General features: G+C 51.7%; 5 protein-coding genes across 5 annotated transcripts; 1 reads left to right on the top strand and 4 right to left on the bottom strand.

Moving 5' to 3' along the window:
* Window positions 1–639: 639 nt before the first annotated feature.
* Window positions 640–4,625, bottom strand: B0H65DRAFT_563099 (uncharacterized protein; the record flags this gene model as incomplete). Its single annotated transcript, XM_062830223.1, has 3 exons — window positions 640–3,372; window positions 3,439–4,469; window positions 4,535–4,625. 3 exons carry the CDS (start codon window positions 4,623–4,625, stop codon window positions 640–642), a joined length of 3,855 nt encoding a protein of 1,284 aa, XP_062686213.1.
* Window positions 4,626–8,579: 3,954 nt separating this feature from the next.
* Window positions 8,580–13,647, bottom strand: B0H65DRAFT_484001 (Spc7-domain-containing protein). Its single transcript, XM_062827668.1, has 4 exons — window positions 13,055–13,647; window positions 10,152–12,980; window positions 9,477–10,098; window positions 8,580–9,413 (listed from the first exon to the last, which is right to left on the bottom strand). The coding sequence occupies exons 1-4, from the start codon at window positions 13,262–13,264 to the stop codon at window positions 8,632–8,634; spliced, it is 4,443 nt and encodes a 1,480-aa protein (XP_062686212.1). The 5' UTR covers window positions 13,265–13,647; the 3' UTR covers window positions 8,580–8,631.
* A 355-nt stretch (window positions 13,648–14,002) lies between these two features.
* On the top strand, window positions 14,003–14,992 carry B0H65DRAFT_544123 (ribosomal protein S17-domain-containing protein; the record flags this gene model as incomplete). Its single annotated transcript, XM_062829269.1, has 4 exons — window positions 14,003–14,057; window positions 14,143–14,265; window positions 14,537–14,775; window positions 14,924–14,992. The coding sequence occupies 4 exons, from the start codon at window positions 14,003–14,005 to the stop codon at window positions 14,990–14,992; spliced, it is 486 nt and encodes a 161-aa protein (XP_062686211.1).
* Window positions 14,993–17,565: 2,573 nt separating this feature from the next.
* Window positions 17,566–20,325, bottom strand: B0H65DRAFT_26273 (DUF1750-domain-containing protein). The gene is made up of 3 exons (XM_062822638.1): window positions 19,985–20,325; window positions 19,627–19,893; window positions 17,566–19,565 (listed from the first exon to the last, which is right to left on the bottom strand). The coding sequence occupies exons 1-3, from the start codon at window positions 20,021–20,023 to the stop codon at window positions 17,736–17,738; spliced, it is 2,136 nt and encodes a 711-aa protein (XP_062686210.1). The 5' UTR covers window positions 20,024–20,325; the 3' UTR covers window positions 17,566–17,735.
* Window positions 20,326–20,909: 584 nt separating this feature from the next.
* Window positions 20,910–23,364, bottom strand: B0H65DRAFT_26238 (6-phosphogluconate dehydrogenase). The gene is made up of 5 exons (XM_062822632.1): window positions 23,052–23,364; window positions 22,703–22,828; window positions 22,077–22,632; window positions 21,562–21,996; window positions 20,910–21,498 (listed from the first exon to the last, which is right to left on the bottom strand). Exons 1-5 carry the CDS (start codon window positions 23,063–23,065, stop codon window positions 21,058–21,060), a joined length of 1,572 nt encoding a protein of 523 aa, XP_062686209.1. The 5' UTR covers window positions 23,066–23,364; the 3' UTR covers window positions 20,910–21,057.
* Between the last annotated feature and the right edge of the window lie 2,985 nt (window positions 23,365–26,349).

The raw sequence follows: 26,349 nt of genomic DNA, 5'->3' as shown, positions 1-26,349 counted from the left end.
TGGCCAACCCACCCACCCTTACCAGAAACCTGATATAGAAAGATTCACAGCACCTGTACCCGACTGCGGCTGTCGGTGGCGACTGTGCGAGAGAACTCTGTAGTCGACTGTACTCAGTGTGACCGCTGATGACGAACATACAAGAGTGAGAAATGGGTAGTATGATCGGTGATCATGAGAGGACAGGAATGACCGGCCTGTCACATTATCATTTCACACACAACCAAACTCCCTGGTTCTGGCCAACCCACCCACCCATGCCTAGAACCTCTTATTTAAAGTCGAGCCCGCTGGTAAGAGAAGTGTGTGTCATCGATGTAGAAGATTGTCGGAAAAGGGAAGAAAAAGGTGACAGTTCTGATGGAAAGGCGAAAAAAAGATCCCGATAGACAACACACTCTCAAACCGAACGAACAAGACTGACAACAACCGAACAAAGATCAAGGAATTCTAACAAGCTGGGTGTCTTGCTTCGCGCCCCGCAAAACGACCCAGGTTCTCTGGCTCCTACCCATACCCGCCTCATGCTCGAGAGAACAACGACAAGCTGGACTTATGTACGATCTTGAGTGGCGCCCGCCCCGGGACCACCCGTGCCGTTTATGCCATATGCTTATGTGTCGCCTTGTGATCCTTGTCTTAATTGTCGGTGTTGTTTTGTGAAAGAAGGTTGCGACACCTTCTTGGTGCTGCGAGCTTTCTGGTCCGAGTGACCTCGACATCAGCCCTCGGAGTGTACTCCACCTGCTCCTGCCGCCTCGGATCTCGGTCCTCCGAGCCATCGGCAATCTGCTGGGGAGCGTCGTCCTCGTCCTCGCTGGCCATGCCCAACAGCTCCAGTTCAAGCTCAGTGAGTGGCCTCTCGGCATCTTGCTCCTCGCCAGGCAAGTCGCTGACAACCGGAGGAGTAATCTCACCGACAGGACCCTCGTCCGCGACCGAGGCCACGTTCAAGGGCGCTGCCGGGGGAACCGAAGGAGTGGCCGTTGCCGGCGCCGTCGCTCTACTCGCCCGCGACCTGGGCACGGCAAACCTGCGCTGGCTGACCGGAACCACGACCTCACGGTCAGAGCTCTCGATCGAGCCGTCGGAGTCCTCGTCTTCCTCATCCGCGCCGTAGATGTACACATGCTCGACTGGCCGAAGTACGTCTACCTGCAGATTCGCCGAGGCAACGTCCGCCTGGGTGAGCCTCTGACCATCCAGGAAGGCCTGGTCCATCCTCGCCATCTCTCTCTCGGTCCATTCCGCTTCATTCCTTCGGAACTCCGGGTCGTCCGGGGTGTCAGGGACGTGCACAACAAAGTCTTCTCCAATGTCAGGGGAGGACGGCCTCGGGTTGAAGACCGGCGCACCACGGGGAAGGACTGGCTGGAATGTCGGGGCCGAGGTGAAGACCGGCGCACTGCGGGGAAGGATTGGCTGGAATGTTGGGGCCGAGGTGAAGACCGGCGCACCGACAGGGAGGATTGGCTGGAACGTCGCATTGGTGAAGTCCAGCCCAGCAGGGCGAGGAGGAGTAGGCGAACGGTTGGGGGGAGTTGGGGCCGAGAAGACCGGAGGAGGGCTCCCAAACAGCGAATGGTCCCACGACCTATCGGACCTAACAGAAGTAGGCGTGCCCGGTGGTGATAAAACGAGAGAGCCGTTGCTTGCTCCATCGTCAACGTCAGGAGCGAACGATGGCGATACCACCTCCGGCGTCTGATTGACTTCGGCCGGCTCGGGAAGATCGGGATACTCTGACTGCTGCGTGGCCTCTTCCGCATCTTGTTCGAGGAGCGCCTGGAGCTTGGCAAACTCCTCAAGATTGCAAGCCTCAACGCCTGGGAACTCGTCGGTAGCCGGGCCTGGCTGAGAAACCGCCTGTTCAAGTTGCTGTTGAGGGACAACCTGTTCAGTTGGCTGCTCAACCGCCGGCGCGATACCTTGAGTCGGCATGTCGATGGGCCCAAAGAGTCGTGGATCGACCAAGTCGTTGCTGAACTCGGTAATGTCGGAAACCACCGGCTTCTGCTCGGGGGCCACAGGAGAAACATGAACCACGTTGTCAACAGCCTGGTGAGCTAGAGTACCCAACCCCATGTCGGACTCTGTGGTGACGGAAACCGGACTAGGCTGGGGAGCCATTGGCGAAACCACATTTTTGAGCGTGTCGAGATCTGGATACACCGACTCCTCCATGTCGAAGTCAATCGTGTCGGAAACCGGGACGCGATCGGAAGTGGCTGGGGTCGGCTGCTGAACAAAGTTCCAGGGTTGCTGCTGTTGGCCGGGGGAAAACGCAAGGGGAGCCGGATAATCGAAGTGACCCTCCATAGTGGTATCAGCCTGGAAGGAATCGACAGGCGATGTCATTTCGACCATGGGACGTTCAAAAGGCGTCAAGACCATGTCGGGCTGGGGAGCATCAGTCATGTCGTGCTCAACATTCTGAGGCTGGACCAGGGAGGGCATCGTAGAGGTAAAGTCGAAGTTGAAATTGGTTGGCTGACCATTAAACACCGAGGAAAATTGCCAGCTTGGCTGCTGAAAGCCGAACGAGACAAGAGGAACAACTTGTCCGCCAAAAACGACAGTCTCAGGAGATTGCTGTGGGGGAAACAACTCCATGTCCGACGAGACTACGGGCGACTCTTCGTGCATCCAAACTTGGTGACTGTCATCGCCATCTTGCATATGCTGATCATCGGACAGACCAGCGTGAACCGTAGTTGCAACTTCGTTAATGTCCGTCATGGACAGATCCCCGTCGGAAGACAGGGCAACTCCGTTGAACTCAGGTCCTGCAAGAGACAAGACAGACGAATCCTCTTCCATTTCCACATCATCGTCTGAAGGACGAGCTGACACCGAATGAACGACAGAAGGAAGGGGGTCATCAGCGGGTGATGCGAGGGTTGTAAGAACGGGAACCTGGAGAGGCGACTGAACGCCATTTCCAACAGTCTTCTGTTCGTCCACAGATGCGGATGCATCAACAGAAGGGGAAATTCGCCAGTCCTCAAAACGAAGTCTGAGAACCTCGATCTCCTGCTCGGACACGGTGTCCCGCTCGCCCAGCTGCAGTTGGGGTACCACAGAGGACGACGGAACAGAAGGGGCCGTGACAATCTCCCGAATAGGCTTCTCCGTTAGGATAGGCTCGGGAGCGAGCTTGTCGGGCATGCTGGAAATGCCATTATCGACCACGACCTGAGCCTCTGCCGGGATCTCGGGAACCAAGACCGGGGAGGGAGGTGTGATGACAATCTCTGGGGGGGTGAGCTTCACCGCGAGGATCGGCTCCGGAGCGACAGTTGGTTCCGTGGTGACAACCGGTTCAGAAATGTGTGTTTTTGCCACAACGGGCTTCGACAGCGGCAGCTTCTTCTGCACACGCTTCTAGCAGGCACTCGCTACAGGCGCCGGCTAAGAAGCAGGAGCAGTTGTCGGCACAGGCTTGGGAGTCGGCACAGGGCGGGGAGGAAACGAAGACGAAGGCGGAACAACAAGCGGCTCGGGCTTGGAGATGAAGGTCCAACGCTGCTTGAAAGGCCGATGCTTTGAGTACCAGCCGGAGTTCTTGACCTTCGCGTCGGCATCGAGTCTCCCTTCCTTGTACGGACCGCTCCACAAGGACTGCTCCTGCGGCTTGTCGGTCTCGGGCAGTTGTGACTGGTCAGGCGCCGTCGTATTTGGCGCGGCCTCTTCAACGGTCCTCGGGGATCTTCCTTCCAGCAGAATCTCCTCGAGTTGCTCGACAGTCAGTCCACTTTCGCGCGCGGTCTTCTCCTTCAGCAGTTCCAGATGCTTGACCCGATCTGAAATGGGCAGACGAGGAGGGGCAGAACCGGCGTGGACGACGTCGAAAGCAGAGGCGGCGTTGGTCGACTCGGCGACTTGGGGGTGCACAGCTTGTTCCTGGATAACAGAGCTGGCGATGGGGCGGGCTGTGTCTTCTCTGGTGCTACGGTTCACGAGATGACCAACATCAAGATTCTCAGGGCCTTGCCAGCCCTCGCGCTGGCAGAGCAGGTACTGAGGAACATCTTGATGTTCCACGGTCGTCTCGGACTGGTCAACAGTCTGGTTGTCGATGGCGATGGGAGGTGATGGGGTGGGCGGAGGAACATATCGAGGAACGAGATAATAGAACTCGTTCAAGGCAATGTATACCTTTCCGGTGCGTCGTTGGCGAAGACGAACGGCTTGAGAGGACCGGAGAACCCATTGCGAAAACACCTTCCAAGCAGAAACTCCCTTGGAGGCGACAGACCAGACCATTTCGGCGTAGCGACCGATTTTCCGACAGGCCTTGCGAGTGTTGCGATGCTCCAAGCCAATAATAATCAACTTGGAGCCCTTCAACGTAAGAACCAGGCCAGAGAAAACCGAGAGGAGAAAGACGAGATCAACGGATGCAAGGAACTTGTTAAGGAACCAAGCAAACGCCTGGAGAAGCGACAGAGGCGAGGCCAATGTCTCGACTATGTGAGAGAGCATTAGTATCACTGCTTGCCTGTCCTTGCTATACTGGAGAACATAAACTTACGAAAAGCGCTATAGATAGCGCAACTCAGGGGGAACGCTGCGAATAGCAACGCCCCGGTGAGGAGGCAGCTAAAGATGTCCATATCTGGCATCTTGCTGGCACACTCAAAGCGAGGGTGCGATTGTTGTTGCTGTTGCGGTTGTTGTTGTTGCTGCTGATGCTGCTGTTACAAAGGCTTGCTTGAACGATCGCGAGAGCTGTATCGACGTTTAAAAAACGGATGGTGCTTGAGAGAAGAAAAGAGGAAGAGGAGGAAGAGGGAGGGAGAGAGAGAGGTTTTAAAAGTACCCCTCCACAGTATTCTGCGGCCGCAGCATTCACTCAAATCGTAGTTGGAAGGTGCGCCAACCTGGGCGATATGCTTGAGGGAGGCCGACTTGGGATGAAATCGGTCCCAGGGCGTCCTCTGGTTGGTCAACCGGTATGGTTGCTCCGTAGTTACTATGGCAAGTGACCGACGACCTTGAAGATAACGGCAGACCGGTCGAGTGAATGACTCCCGGAAAGTACTTGGCAGGTGTTGACACTCCCAAAATCGTCACCTGGGCCCGCCGTCCGAACTTTGAGGCCCGCCTCACTTTTGGGCTGGCACTTCTAGACCGCGGGGCAAAAATCCAGGTTGGCAGGACCTTCACCTCGGCCTCACCTTCACTTCCGCTTGATCAGGTTGACTGTTCAGCGAAGTGGCTGCCTGTCCGTGTACCAAGGCTTCTGGCCAGCGAGTTCATCGAGTGAAGTGGAATACCAGAGGTACAGGTTCAGGTTAGCTATCTATGTCGTAGAATCCAGACAGCCACTCTTGCTTCACTCATGCTCCAACCTGTGCTTCCGTATATTGGTCCTGATCCCAGTGTTCTGCTACCATTCTCTGAACAGTGATCTTGCTCTCTGCATAGGAAGGTATGCTTCAAGATAGCTGTGCTGTCGTCAAGACCCGCCACGACTAGGCAGCCCCTCCAGCGTAATATCTGTTTGACGTAACCGTGTACTGAATCTTTCAACGATCCAGTTCATCGCGGGGTCGTCTTCACCTCGAGGCTCTGGCCAGTGCGTATCTATTTGGTGGCAGACTGTGGTCACTTATCCTCCTATCAAGCCGTGTCGTTTCGGCGAGGACCTTGATGGTCGCTCCGCCTCACTTTTGGCTCGTCGGGTCGCTGCTTGTAGTCATATGCAGGTGCTGTACTTTGGATACCTTATCGGTGGGTGATGCAATTCTACATTTCCTGCTATCGAGGGTAAAGATAACGAACTGCAAAGTGAGATTTGGGTGAGGCCAAGCTCAGAATTACGAAGTTGGGTGATGGGGAATGTCGGGACTGTTGAAGTGTGCCTTGAGAACTTCGTTTCGAGAAAGACAGTGGGCGAGTGAGCATTTTTTCATGTGTAAATGGTTGGGTATCTGTTGATATATCTAGTGTAAGTGGCTATCTTGGATGTTGAAAGTGACAAAATGGTGAGGGGCATCGTCGCTGAACGCAAAAAAGCGCAGCCTTTGAAGCTGCTCACCAATCTTTATACGGGGATGAAAGAGTGCAAGTAGAGCAAAGCATTGGGACCAAGATCATCTTTATGGATCACGACGCATAGGAAGCACGCAGGCTGGAAAACGAGCCCATATAGGATCTTGTGCAGATTTTCTAGTCAAGTGTATATCGGTGGCATTGTGTGTAGAGGTAGCTACGCGCGCAAACAGTATTTCCTTGGGCAATCAGGAGTACATTAAAATGCCTTTGGTTGCGACAGCTTTGCGTGTGATTCATGACAAGAAGTGGTTCTTCTTCCTTCGTACATCAAAGATTCATTTTGCAAACAAGGGGCTGCCATCAATCGTAATGATACATCATAACAGTTAGAAATGCGTTGACTTTTATTGCCTGCCACTGCGCGGACACTCCCACGTCATCACCCTGAAATTTTCGATGATAATAGGAAAGATGGTCGACTACCCATCGCATACAGCAAGAATTTGTAGGAGAATCGATGTTTTTGGCAAGTACAATGCGTTGGGGTGGTATTTGCATCGAATAGTGATGATGTGAATTTGCGACACTTGGGGTCCTTTTCCGACACTCCCTTGACACTCCCACTCCACCGTTTGGCTTTTCGCATTTGCTATGAACGAAACATCAAAGCCCACTTGGAAATGACATTTCACTCTCATGTCAATCCATTGCATCCATAATCCTCCCTTTACGTCGTCTTTATTGAGTGTTTTGTGCGATGACGTGGTGGAGATGGAGTCCTATCTTGGCGTTGTCGCTGCTATCATGACACTCAAAATCAACGACCCCAAGTCAGAGCGGTAAATGCAAAAATAAGTCGGTTGCCAGGAGCCAGATGGACATGAAAGAGGTTTCTTGCAAAAACTTTGAGCTTTTGCATGGTTGTTGATTTTGTTGCTGATAGGGGTTCAATTGATGGTCTGGCATCTGCTAGCCGCCTACCATGTGATACGTTGGTTCCTGCCTTTTTTTTCTCCATCAAATTTACACCCTCTTGGACTCGACTCCAAATGCCAAACTACTTGTAAACACTCACCACCTCCATTACAGTTCTTAAACATCCATTCTATCCTCAGAAAGACTTTTCGATGTCGTGGGGTTATGTGGGCGACCCATCGAGAAGTGTTTTGTGCATCTGCAGATTTTGGCATGGAATATGTATCGCCGACTACGTCGTGCAACTTGTACAAGACATGCATGATTGGATATACGGGAGTATCAAAAACCAAAACTGGTTTGTCATGATGTCTGTCATGGTCTGCGCATGTCTGTACGGGGTCGATTGTCATAAGTGGAAGCTGCGTCGAAGCGACTGCGTGCAAACTCCGTGATCATCAATTTGCCCATGCCGTGTTTTCAAGCTACTTGATGAAGTTTAGAAACCCATTTTTAGGACTTTTCATCAGTTATCGTGATCATGCATCGCCGTATAAACCATCAAGCTAGATAAACCAATCGGATGAGTCAGAACATGGTAGTCAGTCATATCAAGTGTTGTCAGGACGGATTTTGCATGGCACTGCTATATCCCACACATCGTGGTTCATCTCCTTTGCGGATTTACCTGGCTACCTGCGTACATCAGATCAGGTTCGATCCTAAAAGACCTGTATGTTATCCTTCGTCTCTCTCATATCGATGCCAGCCCTTTGAACAGATGTTGCCAGTCAGGTATTGCTCGAGAATCCATGGGTATTTTGCACCCGCATTTCTGTTGCTCACAATTCGTTTTGGTCAATCGTGTAAAGAAATATCTACACCCACTGGAAACCCGCTGTCCGCACAATGATGCGGAATTGGACCACAGGCTTTTGCCATCAAACAATAGAGCAGTGCTTCAAGATCCTCATCTACCATGCATTATCATCGCCTTGACAGCTCGTAGCTGAGATTGCTTAGTTGTATGCATATTGCACATGTCCACCCTGGAGTAGTTGCTGCACAGTTGCACCAGCTTATACACAAGAGAAATAACAAGATAACCATAAATTAACAAACACCATGTGTAAAAAGAATACACCTCATGATAGTAGGTGCTAAGCCGAAAGCCAGCAGCGAACCAAAAAGGAAGAATGACCCCCATGACACACCTGAGAGATCCCTAGTCCGAACAAGTCCACAAGGTAGGTAGAGAGCGCAAAGAACGCCTCACTCTTCAGAAGATAACACCAAAGAAACCAACCATCGTCCACCAAAAAACATCACATTTGACAATCACAAAGCGAAAGCCCTCGGCGCCATTGCGCATTTCCAGAGACAGACAGCAAAGACACGATCAACCAAGCGAGGACGATCAGTAGCCAGTAAACCATATACTCTAGCCTAGCCAAGGGTATCTATCGTCCATACCAATACTGATACTCAAAAGCCATACAGCATCCAGTCCATCATCCGTACAAGTCCCCATCCATCCATCCGTCCATCCATCCAATTTCAGACATCTGATTGAGACGAGACGGTGCAACGTCCATTTCTCGTACTTAGTGAACATTGCGCAACCATTCAGCCCCCATCAACCCCTGCTCCACCATCCACCCGAGCCACCCAAACCCCCCAAATCCAAATTCCCAATGCCCAAAAAGTTTGGTTTGTTTACTTCAGCGCCACCCCCTGGCCCTGCAGGCCCTTTGTCGTATTCGCACTCCCATTCGCCTGTTGTGTCTGCGCATGCCCCACCTTGGCACCCTTCGCCAGCAGCCGCTTGTACAACTCCAACACGACCTCACTCCATTCCTGTGACTGCTTCTTTTTATTGTCGCTGGCTTGCTGTTGTTCGACCTTTCCAAGCACTTGCTTCCCGAGCTTATTCTTAAGAAAGTCATTCAGCTTGGACTTGGTGAACTGCTCGCCGTAGATGACCTTGGCGTCTGGTGTGACTTTTACTTCGAAGGAGTCGCTGTTCTTGGTGGTGGAGATTTTATCCAGGGCTAGACAAAATTCGACGCGGGTTTGCAGAGGTGCCAAAAGCAGCGAGGAGCGGACCTCGAGGGTTGTGTCGGATGTTCGAGTAACTTTGGTGGGAAAGGTTAGATTGAGAAGCCGGATTTGCTCGGCTGCCGTGTTGGCTTTGTCCCATGCGTCGCTGACGATGGTGAGTAAGCGGTTGACGGAAAGAGAGGAATGGGATAGGCCTTGGAGATGACTGCTGATGCATTCGATGAAGAATTTCCTTTCTGGAGTCAAGGGAATGACGTTGCGTTCGCGCTTGTTTGCGATGTATCGCATTTCGATGGCGGGTCTCTGCTTGTTGTGTGCCTTGAAGGAGGCCAAGTCGAAGGCGAGCTCGATTTCTCGCTTGTAAGTCGTGAACATCACCGAGCCTTCGATTTTGTTGATGGCCCAGCCGGATTTCTTCTCCAGTTCGTCGACGCGAGCTGCTGATATGTCAGTATTTGCTGAAACGGTCCCTCGACCTTCACAATGATGCAAGCACGTACCTTTAAGTGAGCTGATCTCCATCGAGCTCCACCCTCTGCACTCCTCCCGAATCTTGTCGGCCGCCGTGATCTCGTCCAAGCACTGCTGCTTCTGATCAGCCAAGGACTGGACGCCCGTCTGATATTCCTCAACCTGTTGGCGAAGCTCCTCAATCTTCTTGCTCTTCTCAGCAATGGCCTTGTCAAGCTCTGTAAGCTCCGCGCGGGCAGCCTCGAGGTCCTCAGGGTCGCAGTCCTCAAGCTCCTTTTCGACAGCCTCAAGATTTTCCAACTCACGCTCAAGGGCTCCGTACCGCTTGGTCAGACCGGAAAGGACTGATGACAAGAGCTCCTGCTGCTTCCTTAGAAGCTCGTCGTCCTTGTCCATCCCCTCTGAGATCTTGAAGAGCCCCTCTTTCAATCCTTCTTGTAGCTTCATGCGCCATTCGTACCACATCGCCTTGCTCAGTAGCCGCGCGTGGCTCTTGACGTTCTTGAACTGGTTATCCATGAGGAGCTTGAGCTCCGGAGTGGCCGAGATGTACTCCTTAAACAACGGCGGGTTTTCCACAAAGGTCTCGGTCTCGATATCGCGCACAATGCGGCGTCCCTCTGAGATGTACTTCTTCAGTTCACGACAGGACTGCTTGATGGTTAGCAATGGACATGATATTGTGTTTTGTGAGGTTGACCTACATGCTGGTACAATTCTAGCATAGGCACCGTACAGGCACCGGCCACCACGCAACTCTCAAAGGTGATATCCTTATCCTCCGCAGATGTGCTGTCTCGAGAGGCCCCTGGGGCAATAGTGTGTCTTCGTTTAGTCGTAGTGAGCTCCATAAACCGAATACTCGTCATGTTGAGGAAGTCCTGCAGATGAATGCGCTCTCCGTCGTCATCTTGTTGCACCGCATTCTCATCAATGGGGCCGGTGTGGTCGAAATCCATGGTAATTGTAGGCTGGTCATTCGCGACATCCTTAAAACGACCCTGATTTTTGGGCGTCATTGCTTTTGTGGGCGAAGAGGGTATAGTTGGTGTGACAGTATTGTTGTTCGTTTGGTCAATAGACTCAGAGACGGTCTCCCTGCCCGTTGTGGTCTCGGCCTTAGACGGAGGCGCCTGCAGCCTGATGTTCTTGACTGGACTTCCTTGATGTCCCTTCAACCGTTTTACTCCATCCTTTTCTGGGGTATCTTCATCAATATCCTGGTCCAACTCCACGGGCCGCTTCCCCAAAAGGCCTCTTGCACTTCCAACGGCCAAGCTCTTTCGACCACGCAAAGGCTTTTTCTTGGGCGTGAGCCCCTGAATCATCTCCATCAAATTGACAGTGGCATCTCGCTCCCCATCCGCTTCTCGCTCCAAGATCCGGCGACTGTTCTCTCTTTCTTCCTCCTCTCGCCTCTCTTTGTCAAGCTCAGCTTCCATTACTCGAGGGTCCGCAAAGGCCACGGCTCGACGCTGGCCATCGGGTTGACTGGGAACAAAGTCGGGAGCTGTCTCTCCGATGGAATCTCGGCGATCGATAATTTCTGCAACTTTAGGCGAGCCCAATCCCGGTCGATCAGCGCCAACTCCAGAAAGGCGGCGGTTCTGTGGTGTCAACACAATGCGTGGAGTGTTAAGCCCAGTAGAGGGATCCTGGCGAAAGAGCTTCGATTTTAGGCTGAGCGGTGTGGTTTTCACCATGGGCGAAGCCGTGCGTATAGGTGAACTTGATCGGCTCCCAATCATTCTAGGTGCAGGTTTTGAAACCGGAGTACCCAGCTGTGTCTCTGGAACATTCCCTGGCGAGGGCTGTCTTGCAAGAGGGCGCCTGTCCGGAGAGCTTCGAGTAGGCAGGATCCTGGTAGGCGAGCTCCTCAATGGCGAACTCTGTAATGGCGAGCTTGGTGCGTCGTTAGACAGATTCCCCGCTGCCGCTGAACTCGCAGGCGGTAAACTTTGGCGGAGACCGTTGTTCTGAAAAGCAGCAAGACCAGGGCTTCCATTCTCGTCTACAACCGCCGATCTCCGCCGCTTAGGAGAAGTTCGAATCACAGCCGTAGATGTTAGAGGACGGATATTCTCTTTAGCTGTGGACCCTGTGATCGTTTGGCTTGTCGAGCCCTGCTGAGGAGGTAGGGTTGGTTTGATGATGCCACCCACTGCCGTTGTGATGCCCATCGCTTGGGTGTCGTTTGCCTCATTTACGGGCCTGTCACGTAGAATTTGACCAACACTGACGGTCATATCCATCATCGAGGCGTCGTCTTCTTCGTCATTCGTCCCGGTGTTTGTCGTCGGCTGAGGTTGCTGAGGAGCGTTGCCGAACGAGGTCCCGCCCAACACCGCACCGATTGCCGTAGTTATTTCCATCGACATGTCCTCATTAGCATCCGTATCGAACTGGCTCGCATCCGAAAACCTGCTGCGTCGGATTCCTCCCACTGCCGTTGTAAGCTCCATGGTTCTGTCACCAAGCGGCGTTGGATCCTCGAGCGATCTGGAACCCGGTCTAGCGGTATGTTCTTGAACGTTTGATGGTATTGGTTGTGCGATTATTCCGCCTATTGCCCTGGTAACGTCCATCGACATGTCCATGTCATCGCCATCGTCCCTCTCAGGTGATGAACTCTTCTGTCGGATGATACCACCCACGGCGGTGGTCATATCCATATCCGCATCCATGTCCATGTCCGATCCCTGATCGGCCTGTGTAAAATTGGAACGGGTGTTCTGGCCATTGCCTTGGTTTGAGCTTCCCTGCACATTGCTCTTCTTTCCCCATCCTGCGAACCCAGCAATGACCTCTTCGTCTTCGTCCAGTCGTTGGGTTACAGCTCTTCGGGCTGCAAGTCGTAGGTTCTCGTCCAGGTCCCCACTCGAGTCTGCGCTGAAATGCGAGCGTGGTGTTGCTATAGAGGCCGAGGTCATCTCCTCTGCTTCAACCGTCATCATAGTACCGTCCTCGACATCCGAGTCATCGCTTGACCCTGTCATCTCTTCCGCTTGAATCTCAGCGACACTATCGGCATGCTCAAGGTCGGAGTCGTATGCAATGGTGTCATCTTCGGCGTTTTCGGGAGAGGACGGTGGTTTAGAAGTTTCCAAGGTCGATGGGGCAGGGGACGGAGCGGCGGTCGAGGATGATGCGCGGCGTGTTGTATCGGTAGATGTCGTCGAATCTTGGGGAAGTTCAATCTCGTGAAAGGTGTGCAGGGTGGCTTCGGCGGCGAAAGACACTCTCCTGTTGGCAAGCGACTTTCTGCGCGCTTCCCTTCGCTCGTTGTTGTCCTTCTCGATCTGCGCCCGCTCCTTTTCCTCGCGCTCTCGGGCAGCTGCTTGTTGTTCCTCCTCAGTGCGTACGGCCACCTTGGTCCCGCCCTCGCCGCTATCGAATGAGCTTGTCGATTGATCGGTGCCGCTGACCTGGCTTCCGGCTTGTCGCGACTTGAACGTTTTGAACGTGGGAATTTCTGGGAGCGAAGTCGGTTTGAGAATCGACCTTGGGGGCGGTCGTGATGGTACAGCCAAAGACTACAGTAAAATACCCATCAGTATCATGTCTACAGATTCAACGGTGATGGCTTCAGGGGTGTTGGTGGACGTACGGCTCTGCGATTACCATTGCCTGACTTGAAAATATCAAGACTACCAGGTCCCATGCTCTTACTCCTCATCTTCTTGCGACCAGCGCCCATAGCGCCGATATCAACAGTCGCATTGTCCTTCTCTGCCCTCTTCTTCGTCGGTGAGCCGCCGCTTATCGATTTGCGCGGGATGCGCGTCGGGGGAAGCGTAACATCTTGTTGCGACGTCATGTCGAGTACTGCCGTTGACGGGTTTGGCTCTCCCAATTCTCAATTGGAGTCTCGTATATGGTGTCCGTTGTTCATGAGCGTCAGATGAAGAGGCGCACGAGTATCGATGAAGTGTGGGTAGGTGATTGTATGGTTACACGTCTTTTTCCGGGGTTGCTTAATTGGACGCGACTTGGATGGCGGCGCGCATGCGACATTCCCAATCTTTGGGTTCATTCAGATCCGACCTTCCAGGCCTCCTCCAGCCGCAAGGGTCCCGTCGGCGGGGCAGACTGTTTACTTTGGCGACTGCGAGCACGCGAATGGCAGGGGTGAAGGGCGCCGTAAACACAACTTAAGTCTCAGGGAGCTGTTTCATGACCCAAACTGCCCGGCAACTCCAGTGGTCGTAACTGCGGACTGCGGTGTGTTCTCAGATGTCCCGCTATCGGCTAGCCGCAAGTGGATAGCGCGTAAGGCATATGGGGCTAAACTTGTGGCTGGTGCGGTGCGATTGCTAGACGTTCAAGCGCCAAGACACCCCTCAGTGGGCAGAGTTTTGCGGTGCCGGCTGAGGTGCCTGGTGGTCAAGGCGGCCCAAGTGTGGCTTTGCACCGCCGCTTCCACACTTTTCGGATTTCAAGCCCCAAAAAATATCCCCAACTGGCAAAATTGCGAGTCCCGTGGAATTTCGACCTTCTTGCCAACCTCACCTCTCACGTACCATAGCACCATCTTGGGCATTACCCGACCGGCAAGATGGCTACCGAACTGACCGTGCAGAGCGAGCGCGCTTTCCAGAAGCAGCCTCACAGTGAGTTTTTGCACCTGGGAGGAAATTGAAGAGAAAAGACGACAATAGGGAATTTGGGCGCGCTGACAAGCTTCGATTTCACAAGTCTTCCTCAACAGCAAGACCAAGGTCAAGTCTGCCCGTCCGGGTAAGGGTGGCCGGAGATGGTACAAGGACGTCGGCCTGGGCTTCCGTACCCCCGTTGCTGCCATTGAGGGCCAGTACATCGGTACGTTTTCATCAAAACCCGTGAAACGAACATCCATCAGATCAGCCCGACTCTTCCTCGACCGCCCGCCGGCTTTGTTGCGAAATGCGAACCGACGAGTACAAAATATGCGACAGCACGAAATATCGAAACGAACAACACACAACACAATACAACAAGAGCACTAGCACGAGCAAGCGAGCGGTAACGGCAAGGAAGAGGGCGATATGACGAGACGAAACGAGACGAGAAGGAGGAGCAAATGGCTGATGTGAATTGCCTACTACTACAGACAAGAAGTGCCCCTTCACCGGCCAGGTCTCCATCCGCGGCCGTATCTTGTCCGGTACCGTCGTTTCCACCAAGATGCACCGCACCATCATCATCCGTCGCGAGTACCTTCACTTCATCCCCAAGTACAACCGTTACGAGAAGCGCCACAAGAACCTCGCCGCCCACGTCTCCCCCGCTTTCCGTGTTGAGGAGGGTGACAAGGTTACCGTTGGCCAGTGCCGTCCCCTTTCCAAGACTGTACGTTCATATCCCGATATCAACTCTCCCGAGAGGCCGAGGACGACCCCTGAAACCTGGCGCGAAGCACCAAACGCGTCAGGCCATTTCGAGCGATCAACCGGTCATTTTTTTTTTACACGGCAAGACTGACACGATATGCTTCTAGGTCCGCTTCAACGTTCTCCGCGTCCTTCCCCGCACCGGCAAGTCCGTCAAGCAGTTCGCCAAGTTCTAAATGCAGACTATGGGAGTGCTGAAGGGTCGGGGCTTTTCGGAATTGGGCATTTCTGGCGCGGTTTTTGCTTTGAGGGCTTGTTAAATCAGTTACAATGGGCCGGTCCGGCAGGGGAAAACTGCACGAAACAGTACACAAGTAAAAATGTGTCATAGAGGCAGTGCCGACTGAATGAAATCCGCCGAATGAACTTTGACGAAAAGTCAAAACAAAATGGATATGATACCTTGTTTCGGTGGTTTTGGCAACACTTATGAGCCCATATATCCGTGCCCTGAGCCGCTGGTCACTCATGAACATGTTCTGTTCACCTGCCCATGGAGATGGGAGCGGTTTCGCAGACTTACCTGAATTAGCAACACCTCACTTCTACGCGTATCAAACCACCCATATGTCACCATGTATCAGAAAACGACCTGGGGATAAACGCGATGTTCGCCTCAGGTCTGTTCCAACGAAAGACAACGACACGACACGACACGACACGATACAACACGACATCCTCTGCGAACCTTGGGATGGAATTCGAGAAGCGACATGGAGCCTGCTCACATCAACAGGTATAGCATTTGTACCAGTACTATGTGTTAGTCTAAATAAACAGAATCAATCAAGATGGCAACTACAGTACTCGTGTACCTTGTGATATAAAGTTCCGGAACGTCATCCGAAAGTCCCCTTGCAGTATAAACCACGATGGCGACTACCTTACTCATACGTGTAACAAAGAAGTTCCAGAACGTTATCTGAAAGCCTAACTTGGTGATCTCCCACATTCAGATAACCAAAAGCTCAGTCCGCTTGATCGAAGTATTAGCTATTGATCACTCATGTGAAAGTCCCCTTGCCACTCACTCACTCACTTAACACCATAACCCTCTGTTGTATTATATAGACAAGACAGTCCCCCCCCCCCCCCCCCCCCCCCCCTCGGTTTCAACTTTAAGTGAAATAGGAGACACAACTGCACGTAGCGCGGGAGGCGATAACGGTTTGGTACATAGGTGTGATTTATCTATGCCTATTCTCTTTCCAAAGGAGGTCTACTTTGGGTTGGTACCTATTCCAGGCCATACATAGCACCAAAGACCAACCTCAATCATTCACGCCCGCGGGTACACGTACCGCAGACCAGTCAGTATACATGTCCTTCTACTATGTAGTTGACAAGGAACAAGATGGACTAAACGTCAGCTACAAATTCCAGAAAGAACATTATATAGAAGTCTACCTCTATGTACTTGTAATCTCCCAAACACACTCATAGTTAAAAGTTCTGCTCCATATCAAAGCTTCATTGACATTGTGAAAGTCCACTTGCCACCTATGTACTCACTCAACGCCACAAGTCCATTGCAGACTAGACAGTCTTCTACCTCAGTCAAAAGGAAAAGGGGTACAATTACATGACCCATGTTTTGATTTATTTTTGCACTTTGAATCATGTATACGCGTGTGTGAACGTATTGGCTTTCCTGCATTTTGGTTCATGAACTACTTGTTGTACGTGACCAAAACTCAACATAGCTGTATGTAATTGTGCCCCCCTTTTCTTTTAACTTTCATGTTTTGATTGAGTTTGGTTTGGGACTCGAGATTAGCTCTAGAAGGAGTATCAAGTCCGCTTTGACTCTTGCCTCCTGTTGAACGCTCCAGGCTCTATTTGCATGGGACGTACTCTGCTGAGAACTGATGAAGAGAAAACTTGATATTGAACTATAACCGTTAACAAATCATGTTTTCCAGTTCCCACACCATTGCAACGTGGAATCCAGCTTTATCTAAAGGTACACATCTTATACTCATACCCAACACAGCAAGCGAGGTAATGGTACAGGATCGAAACACTACAATAAACCAATCGAGAACCCGGAACCACATAACAGCCAACGAACGGCTTAATGTGTACCAAACCATGTTATTAATTTTTCCCCCCCTTTTCATAAAACACTCCCCTACTACCTAGTGCCGATTCCCCATGCCTCAATCCTCACAGCGTTTCTATCAACATGAGCGAACACGGACGCACGCCGATATGATCAAGTATCCACATCCTGGATGACCGTTATTCAACAAGTCGCCAGAAAACGAAACCATGCCCAAGTCCAACACCAGGTCGCTTGTACCACCGTTTGAATATTCGGGCTGAACTAGGTCGTCCCATGCGCTATGTGGAAGGATAGGAGCAAGGCATTCCGCTCTAACGAGGCTCCTCTGAGTTGACCAGTTTATCGTGACGTTTTCTCACTGCGTTTGGAGTCCTGTGGGGAAGTAATGTGCGCCGAATGTCTACCCAGCCGCGCCCTTCCCTTCTGGCGGTGACTAAGAGATTATCCTCCTCAACAGTCCATGAAATTTGAGTTTGATGAGGCATTGTGCCACTTAGTTTACTGTGGCGTTCCATCAAATCGTCAACGGTTTTGTAGGGTAAAAGGGAACTTTGGATATCTTCGATGCTACGCCCTTCGGACTGAGCGGTGAGCAAAATCGTGTCTTGCCAGCTAGTCCACAAGCGTTTGAGGTGGTGGATTCGTGAACGTAACGATCTAAGGGTTCTGGAGGGAAACAAATCCCTCTGGATCTCTGCATAGCCGCGCCCTTCGGAGTAGGCTTTTATGAGGGCTTTATCGTCCTCCTCGGTGTATTGAACTCCAAATTGAAGTGGATTACTTGGATCTCGTCTGTTTAAATTTTGCTGACTTTGTTGTGTTGATTGCGAGGAAGCGTCGGTACCAGTAGCCGCCTAGACAGGTGGAGTGTTCCCGGCGCTACCAAGCCCAGCCACCGGAGAGGACTGGTCAGCACCGGCACTATGGCTGACGCCGTGGAAGGCATCCCCGAACGCAGAGTCCTCCATATCCATGTTCAGATCTCCCAAATCGTCGCCACCTGGCCCAACGCTGGGCGGGTCGTAGCCAGCGAGGGCCTCGCCGGCGGTATCGAGATCGCCTAGTGAGCTGAAGTCAATACCCTCGCCTGATGGGGTGGGCGCCGCTGATGCGGGTTTACTCGAGGGTTGGGTAATTTGCTGAGCAGGGACGCCAACAGCATCGCTGTTACCAGCTGTCGTCGGCGGTTGGGGGACGGAGGCAGTTGTGGCACCTGAAGGGTTAGAAGCAGCGTGCACTTGATCGGGTGCAGATGTTGCAACCTTCGCGTCCTCCATACTAATGTCATCCCCACCCTGATTGGTTGCAGGTGGTAGAGGTGAGGCCACGTTGGGGGCTGAAGGAGTGGCAGCACTCGAAGGATTGGCCGAAAGATTCAGAGGTAGAGGGGTTGATGTTGTCGAGAAACCGCCGGCGGTATTCATCTGGTCAAGCAGGCCGGCTGCGGTACCTCCCATATCAATGTCGGAATCACCAATGATCGCACCGCTAGCTTGAGAGCCGGCTTGTGATGGCTGGCGAGACATGGAAGGGGCCTGTCCTACCGGTGAAAGGATGGGCTCTGGCTCAGGAGCTGACTCTTGGTAGCCACCATCCTCAACTCGGTGAACATCATGGACAACCGTGGCAGGCTTCCCCACAATCTTTTCAACGCTGGCGAGAATCTCTTCAAATGTTCTGGCGTTCCTTTGACCCTGCCGGCTACTGTCGTCCTCGTCATCTTCGAGACGTCCCTCAAGGCGCCAAGCTTCCGAACCAGTTTCTTGAACCGCAAAACGCAATTCTTGTTCTGCTTGCATGATAGCCGCATTCTTTCTCAGGCTCGCTAGAGCCTTTTCGTGGTCGGCCTTCATCCGCGCAATCTCTTCCATGTCGGCCTTGTTTTTCTCCAACACACGCTTGCGAAATTCATCTGCTACCCCTGGGGCCAAGTGTCCTGTATAAGGCTTCTTAGGCCCATGATCTACCGCCTCGGTGCTTTGTGCTTCAAAAATACCCTCTGTCAGCGAGGCAAGCGCACCTTTGCGTCCCAGTCCCAGGTCGGAAACTTCTATCTGGCCAATTTGGTAGGGAGAAGACAGGATTTCCTCCATCCACTCGTGATTTTGTTGATACCGAGCGATGCTCACCTCGCGTGGGGTAAGGTGGTCGAAAAGGTCGCCACGAGACACATCCTCCTCGTCATCGAAAGCACCTTCCAAGCTTTGCAGCTGGCCTCCTGCCATCTGGTTCGGATGTGCTCCCGGTGCCTGTCCATGCCCACCCCTGCGCTTGGATGAGCCGGCCACCGCACCCGGGTGCGGAGGGTAAGCCATTGTCGGAGGAATGTGGCGAGGCGGCATTGGCGGGGCATACATCGACTGACCCCGTCCGGGAAGGGGAAGTTGTGGCCAGTTCACACGATCCGATAGCATGAACTCCTTCTTGACGATCTGGCCCATTTGGAAGAGCTGCTGGCGATAGTTGATAATCTGTTGCATCTGGGGGCTGACGGAAACCATCTGTACGTGGATCCTGTCCTGTTTGTCGGCTGGTCCGTAATGAACAATCCAGAGGTTAGGGTCCACCTGTGGTGCATTCGGCACTGGCGCTGGGCCGGGAACAAGGCGAAACCGTTTTCGAGAGTGTATCGTGTGCTGCTCCCCTGGCCTGAATCCCGATCGTTGGATGTAAGCCTCGAGCACCTATTCCCTAAAGTTAGCTCTCACGCCCAGCAACGCCGCAAGCTCAGAAAGAGTATCATACCAAGCCATTCCCGGCAGGCTGATGGTAGAAGATCTCAGGACCCGACCATATGTATCCATCGCTAGAGAACTCAACGCCTCTACGGGCAGAAGGCTGCCATGTCAGGTATATGGACCCATCATTCGGGCCGTCGAGGTATGTCCAAAAGAATGGAGCCGTGTCGCGGGCGATCTTGGGTGCGGCCGTCAACCACTTTGTGACCTCTGGTAGTTCGACCCTGGGCTGAAAAGCATAGCGGAAGGTTGAGAGGAGGTGAACATGAGGAAGCTATCAGAGAAGTGTGTGTTAGCTGTCTGTAATAACAAACAAGGGACAAAACAATGGCAGTGTAAAGGGATGCTGTCGAGGAGCACCGTACCAAGTCCTGGTGCACGTTTTGGCTCGGATCGCCAGCCATTGTGTTTGGTCGAGGTCAAAATATGAGGTTTGTCGGGGAGAGAAAATATTGTGAAGTGATGATTATTCCTGTGCAAACATTTCAGTCCGGGGAGCTGGCAGTAAAGCTGATATTATCTATTGGCTTTGTCAATGGCGGATGTACTAGTGGATGGTGATTGGAAAACCAGGTGCCTTGTCCCGTCGCGGTTGAAGGTGGATTTCCGGGGCGTTGCGCGCTTCGTGGATCGACAAGGGAACTTTACGTTCAGGAACCAAGCTATGCAGTCGGGCAAGTTCCAACCAGTGATGGCGGCAGGCAACAGGGCCGCTTGGCGGCAGCTTTTATGGGAAGGGAGGGAAGAAACGTCAACGGGAACGGACCCATGTGTGCCCCACCACAGTACAGCTACACGTGACTACCTCTTGGCTCAACCTAGTAGCCAACTCTATTCGAATGCTCACGGGGCACCTGCAGCTTAACAGAACCATTTCAATTATTTTTGCCATAGAAGGAACGACCGCGTCTGGCCTCATGTCGACTCAAGCCTATCGGCGGCCCTGTCTCAGCCTGGTTACAAAACCGCTGCACACTGTCATTCGACAGGATGGCGCGTGGATAGGTACGGAGAGGACATCTCCTGGACAACGACGAACCACAATCTATAGTCTGCATCAAGGGTTTACCGCTGTATTACACGAGGCCCAGTGTCCGTCTTATCGGTTTCGTTCTTCACTGCTCCTGAGCCGCCGGCAGTAGCTGGTCTTCCGCCTCAGCAGGATTGGACGGGCATCGCAAATAATCTGCAGTGCATTGGAGTTCAATGCGGTACAACGTCATGGTTCTTGTTCGCTGCGAGAAAAAAAAATCGAATTCCAATTCATGCTAAAGTACCTCCTTTTAATTCCAGTCCATACCATAAATGGACATCATGGCTCATCCATCTTGCGTGTTTACCCTTTCTTTAGTTGCCAAAACAATGAAGCAACCGTTTCCTATGTCTAGATCGTCTCATCACCATCATATCGTGCCCATTCCATACCACACCTCTTTCTTTATGCCTGGTAGGTGGAAGCGGAAACGTTGCCGCCGCGGCCAGTCCAGTTAACGTGGATGTACTTGCCCTCGGGGTACTTCTCGCTGGCGTACTCGGGCTTGATCAGGAAGGTGTGGGCGCCGAAGTAGTCGCGCTGAGCCTGGAGCAGGTTCGCGGGGAGGTCCTTGGTGCGGTAACCGTCGAACCACGACAGAGCAGTGGAGAAAGCGGGAGTGGGAAGACCAAGGAGAGCAGCCTTGGCGACAACATCACGCCAGCCGGGCTGGGCCTTGTGGATGGCCTTGTTGAAGAAGTCGTCGAACAAAAGGTTCTCGAGATCGGGGTTGCTGCGGTACGCAGCGGTGATGTCCTTCAGGAAGACGGAGCGGATAATGCAACCGCCACGCCACATGAGGGCAATGGAAGGCTTGTTGAGCTTCCAGCCGTACTCCTTAGCAGCCTATGACAACAATAAAATTAGTCATTGCACATCATTGGGAGATTTATCTGCGCATCCACATACCTCCTGCATGAGCATGAAGCCCTGGGCGTAAGAGATGATCTTGGAAGCATAGAGAGCCTGCTCGAGGTCCTCCAAGAACTGCTCCTTATCACCCTCGAACTTGTTGGCACGGCCGACGAACTCGAGCTTGGTGGAGGCCTTGACACGCTCCTCCTTGATGCCAGACAGGCAGCGAGCAAGGACAGCCTCGGCGATGAGGGTGACAGGCATGCCCAGGTCAAGGGCGTTGACAGCAGTCCACTTGCCGGTACCCTTCTGGCCAGCCTTGTCGAGAATCTTCTCGACGAGAGCAGTGCCATCGTCGTCGTTGAAGTACATGATATCCCTGGTGATCTCAATGAGGAAAGAGTCGAGAACGCCCTTGTTCCACTTGGCAAACACATCACCCATTTCCTTGTTGGAAAGGCCGAGACCGCGCTTCATGATATCGTAGGCCTGTACCAAGTCAAAAGTTAGATCAGTTTACTCATTCGCCTCAAAAACCACGTATGGCAGAGTGCATTGGGGGTACTGACCTCGCAGATGAGCTGCATGTCACCGTACTCAATACCGTTGTGGACCATCTTGACGTAGTGGCCAGCACCCTCGTCACCGACCCACTCGCAGCAGGCCTCGCCGTCGCTCTTGGCAGCAATGGCCTGGAAAATGTCCTTGATGTGAGGCCAGGCAGCCTCATCACCACCGGGCATGAGCGAAGGGCCGAAGCGGGCACCCTCCTCACCACCAGAGACACCGGAACCAACGAAGTGGAGGCCCTTGGAGGCAAGGTACTTTGTCCTGCGGTTGCTGTCGGGGAAGTGAGAGTTGCCGCCATCAATGATGATGTCGCCCTTCTCGAGGAGGGGGAGGAGGGTCTCGATCCAGTCATCGACGGGCTTGCCGGCCTGGACGAGGAGCATGATGCGGCGGGGGGACTTGAGCTTGGAGACGAACTCCTCGGTGCTCTTGGCACCAACGATCGACTTGCCCTTGGCCTCGTTGGCAAGGAAGTCGTCGACCTTGGAAACGGTACGGTTGAAGGCGCAGACGGTGAAGCCATGGTCGGCCATGTTGAGGATCAGGTTCTGACCCCTATCACACGCCACGTTAGCGAGGCCCAGTGCGGCAGGGTTGAGGGGATGCCCGATGAGCATTAACTTACATGACGGCCAGGCCGATGAGGCCGATATCAGCGCTTGGAGCATCGTTAGCACTTGTCTGACTTTGGGATTGGGACTGGGAGCCCGGCTTCACAGCTCCGCCAACAATGATGTTCGCTAGGCGAGCGCTGGAGGCACTCAGTTGGTATGCAGGGCAAACAGGGCAAGCAAGCTCTTTCCGTCACACATCACGGCGAGAGGACTCTGGTTCCTCGCAAGAGGACCCTCATCGATACACAGTTACACTCTGAGCGCTAGCAGAATGCGCGCCGTGGTAAGATCGAGAGCTTCCAACAGAGAACACTGACGGGCGGGTAGAGCGGGGGAGGCGGGGTAGTGAAAAGGACTTACACAGGTCCAGACATCTTGTAAGCTTTTGTAGGGTATCTTAGTTTACGAGATTCCTCAAGCGTTGGGTTGTTTGGAAGAACAAGAAGCAAAAGGCAAGATGAAATGAGTTGGAGAAGAAGAGATTACTCAACGGAGAGGGATTTCCAATGGGGGGGGAAGGAGGGGGTCAAATAAAGAAAGTACCTGCGGGCTGAGGTAATGACGAAACTTTGGAGAGGGATCCTGGAGTCTTCGGCTTCGGAGGGGTCAATGGGGAGTCAATCAGCGTCGTAGCGGGCAAGCTAAAATGTCACTGCTTGCAACAAGTGGAAACACATTCAAAATCCGAACAGGCCCTGCATCATCTTGGCCTGTACCTTTCGCTAGAATCCTTAGTTGCAGACCGGTGATAGCACACGAGTTCCACTCTTGTCGTCCGCTCCGGATACCTCACTTTTTGACATTTGCACCCACAGACAGACAGCCAGCCAGCCAGCGGAGATCGTCGTTGCCTCGCTGCATCATCCAATGTCATGGGTACGGGAGGAAAGTCGAGTGGGCAAGTGTCCGTCTGCTACCATCTTGTATCCCGACGAGAACGGGGTTTTCATCCTTCCAAACATGATCTACTTGCGATGACAGCTGCAGAATGGGTAGCCGGCATTTTCTCCCGTGGACCTGTGTGCCTGGAAGAAATAATCCCGCCGTGCTGCCTCAGAAAAACCCCCGCGGCGGGATCGGAAGGCTCCATATCCCATTTGTAAGTTGATCTGGATCAGCCCGACACCCCAAATGGTGCGAAACGATCCACACATTTACCACTTCGTTGAGGTCAACCATTCCAACCTAGAGAGCTTGGCTTTTGATGCCAGTGTGCACCGAGCCGGTACGTGAGGCAAGCTCGGTAAGGTATACATTCTCGGCATCATACATCTCGACCCAGAAAACCGGTCAAGAATGTCAGGCAAGCTGGTTATCGGTAATGCTTATGGAGGTCATTAGACTCTCGTTTACTATGTACAACCGGCCGGTAGACATGTCCGTCGAGCACTCACAAAGTTGACTGAAGTAGCACAAGGACGGCAGCTTTGTCAGTTTATATTTGTAAGTTCGGGCTTGTCCACCCCCAACCACCCCTGTCGAAGCGTGTTTTTAGTCTGTTGCGGTTTCGCAATCCCGTCCTTCCTTCATGCTCCTCCGAACCTAGGACGGCCCAGACGGAAAAGGTTAGGTTCATCGCCGGTGACCCCTGGTTTGGTCGGACCGTTTGGTCTTTGCATCCCACCCAAGCTCCCAGCCGTCCCAACACCAGCTGTACGATCATCGTGAAGCATTGCTTTGTGGCATTCAAGAAAAATAACCCTTTATGGCAAACAGTCTCCGATGACCCAAATGGTGACTGCTCACCTGGCATGTTCGGTAAGCTTCACTACGAAGACTTGCGATCATGTCCAGTAGCTGCTATCTTTCCATAGCCCTCTAGGAACCTTTCGTCCATTCCGCTTGGTTCCTCATTCTATGAGTTGCCCGATTCTCAGTCACCCTTAAATATCTGGTCATAAGCACTGATGGTAGGCAACCCCGGATGAGCCGGCATGGTTTTAGCCACCAAACTGCGTTCCCACGCAAACCCCGAAGTGCCATGGGATGGCAACCGCTATTGTACATAAGAAAAACATGATGGGTTGGTTCGGTATTCCAATGCGCTTGTTCGTGAAGCCCGGGGCATTCATACGCCAGGATTTGACAGCGAGAAGGACATATGGACCTCTGGATTCGGAAATAGCCTAACAATTAATATATAAAAGCCAACCTCCTCCTTGTGTCAACTGTCCACATCTCCATTGTTTTGCTGACCCCCATCCCCCACACAATCATCTGATTACCGGGCTGCCTAGTGATCCATCGGTCTGACTGGTTCGTCGTCAGTTACGAAATTTACCGTCAATTTCATGCAAAAATGGCCATTTTTTCATCACTTACCAGTACACGTGATTATATGGGGCCCAGTTGAGCCCAGTCAAGCCCAGTTGAGCCCAGTTGAGCCCACCCCCCAGCGCACAGAATCTGGGCTCAAAACCCCAAAAATGTAGCAAATCGATTATTATATAGATAATTGAAGACGTCAGATTTATTGGATTTTTATTGATATACTGCTTTTACTATTTGGCGACTCCCATAGGTATGATAATGCCCTTATTAAGAAGGTTACTTGGCTTCCTCTCCGTTGATGTTGATACCTTGAATCTCCTTAATAATGCCTTCTTGCATGTGATTATATAGCTGCTTCTTGATTTCCGCTAGCAGCTCATCTCTTTGAGCTATAGACAGCTCAGCAAAAAATTGTTAGAGGTTGCAGAGTTTCTTGCCATTTATATAAATAAAGGTTGCTATATCTATTTTATTAGTAGTAAGGCGGTTGCGCCTTAGGTTCTTTAGGAAGTTTATAGTAGAGAAGGCTCTTTTATATAATATGCTATTAGTTAGAATATTGAATACCCTTATAGTAAGGGGTGTAATGAGCGAGCCGCTGTCTTGTAGTATACTCTAGAAATGATGTGGCTTTATGCCGTTGAAGTTCTAGAAATTAGCGTTTAGTGCGTAGATTCTATTATGGATTCTAAACGCTAAAAAGTCCTCGATTAATTAGGCCTCTATTATATTATTGAGGGTAAAGGTATACTATTTCAAGTAATTGATAACTATATTAGTAACGTTATGAATAGGCGGGGTAATATTAGTAAATACATCTTAGGTAGTAAGAGGGTATAAAAGGAACCCTAACTGATTAATAGGAATTAATTATTTATTCTTCCTTAATACGTAGAGACGTTTGAACTCCTAAAAGTCAATAACGCTAATAGAATAACGTAATTAAACCTAAGACTACTAAACCGAAATCCATTTAGGGATAATATAAACGATAGTCGAGCGGTTTGTTTCTAAGAATAATTAGGCTTTATAAAGAGGTTCTATAAACCTCATGAAGGTATTGAGACCGTATTAGAAATAAGGGTCCTTGATAACCTTAATAACGTATATAAATCGTATAAGTTCGTGGCTGTCGTTACTGTAAGGAGTTTCTTAATAGGGCGCCTAACCTCAATACTATACATTGCATATAAATATTTATAATATAGGTTTAGCGCGTTAGATTGAACGTATAGATCTATATTGTAACTTCTATCGGGTAATTATATTAATTTGGTTACTTTATAGTGTAAAATAAATAATTAAGGGATTATTTAATTAATTTTACTAATATATTAATAATTTTATTATAGAATTTTAGTGTAAATCCCTTTAAGTACGCAAATTA

This window comes from Neurospora tetraspora (genome assembly GCF_033439725.1).
Source record: "Neurospora tetraspora strain CBS 560.94 chromosome Unknown B0H65scaffold_1, whole genome shotgun sequence".
Lineage (NCBI taxonomy): Eukaryota > Fungi > Ascomycota > Sordariomycetes > Sordariales > Sordariaceae > Neurospora > Neurospora tetraspora.
Note: the sequence above shows the minus strand (reverse complement) of the source record. Positions and strands in the feature narration are given on the sequence as shown.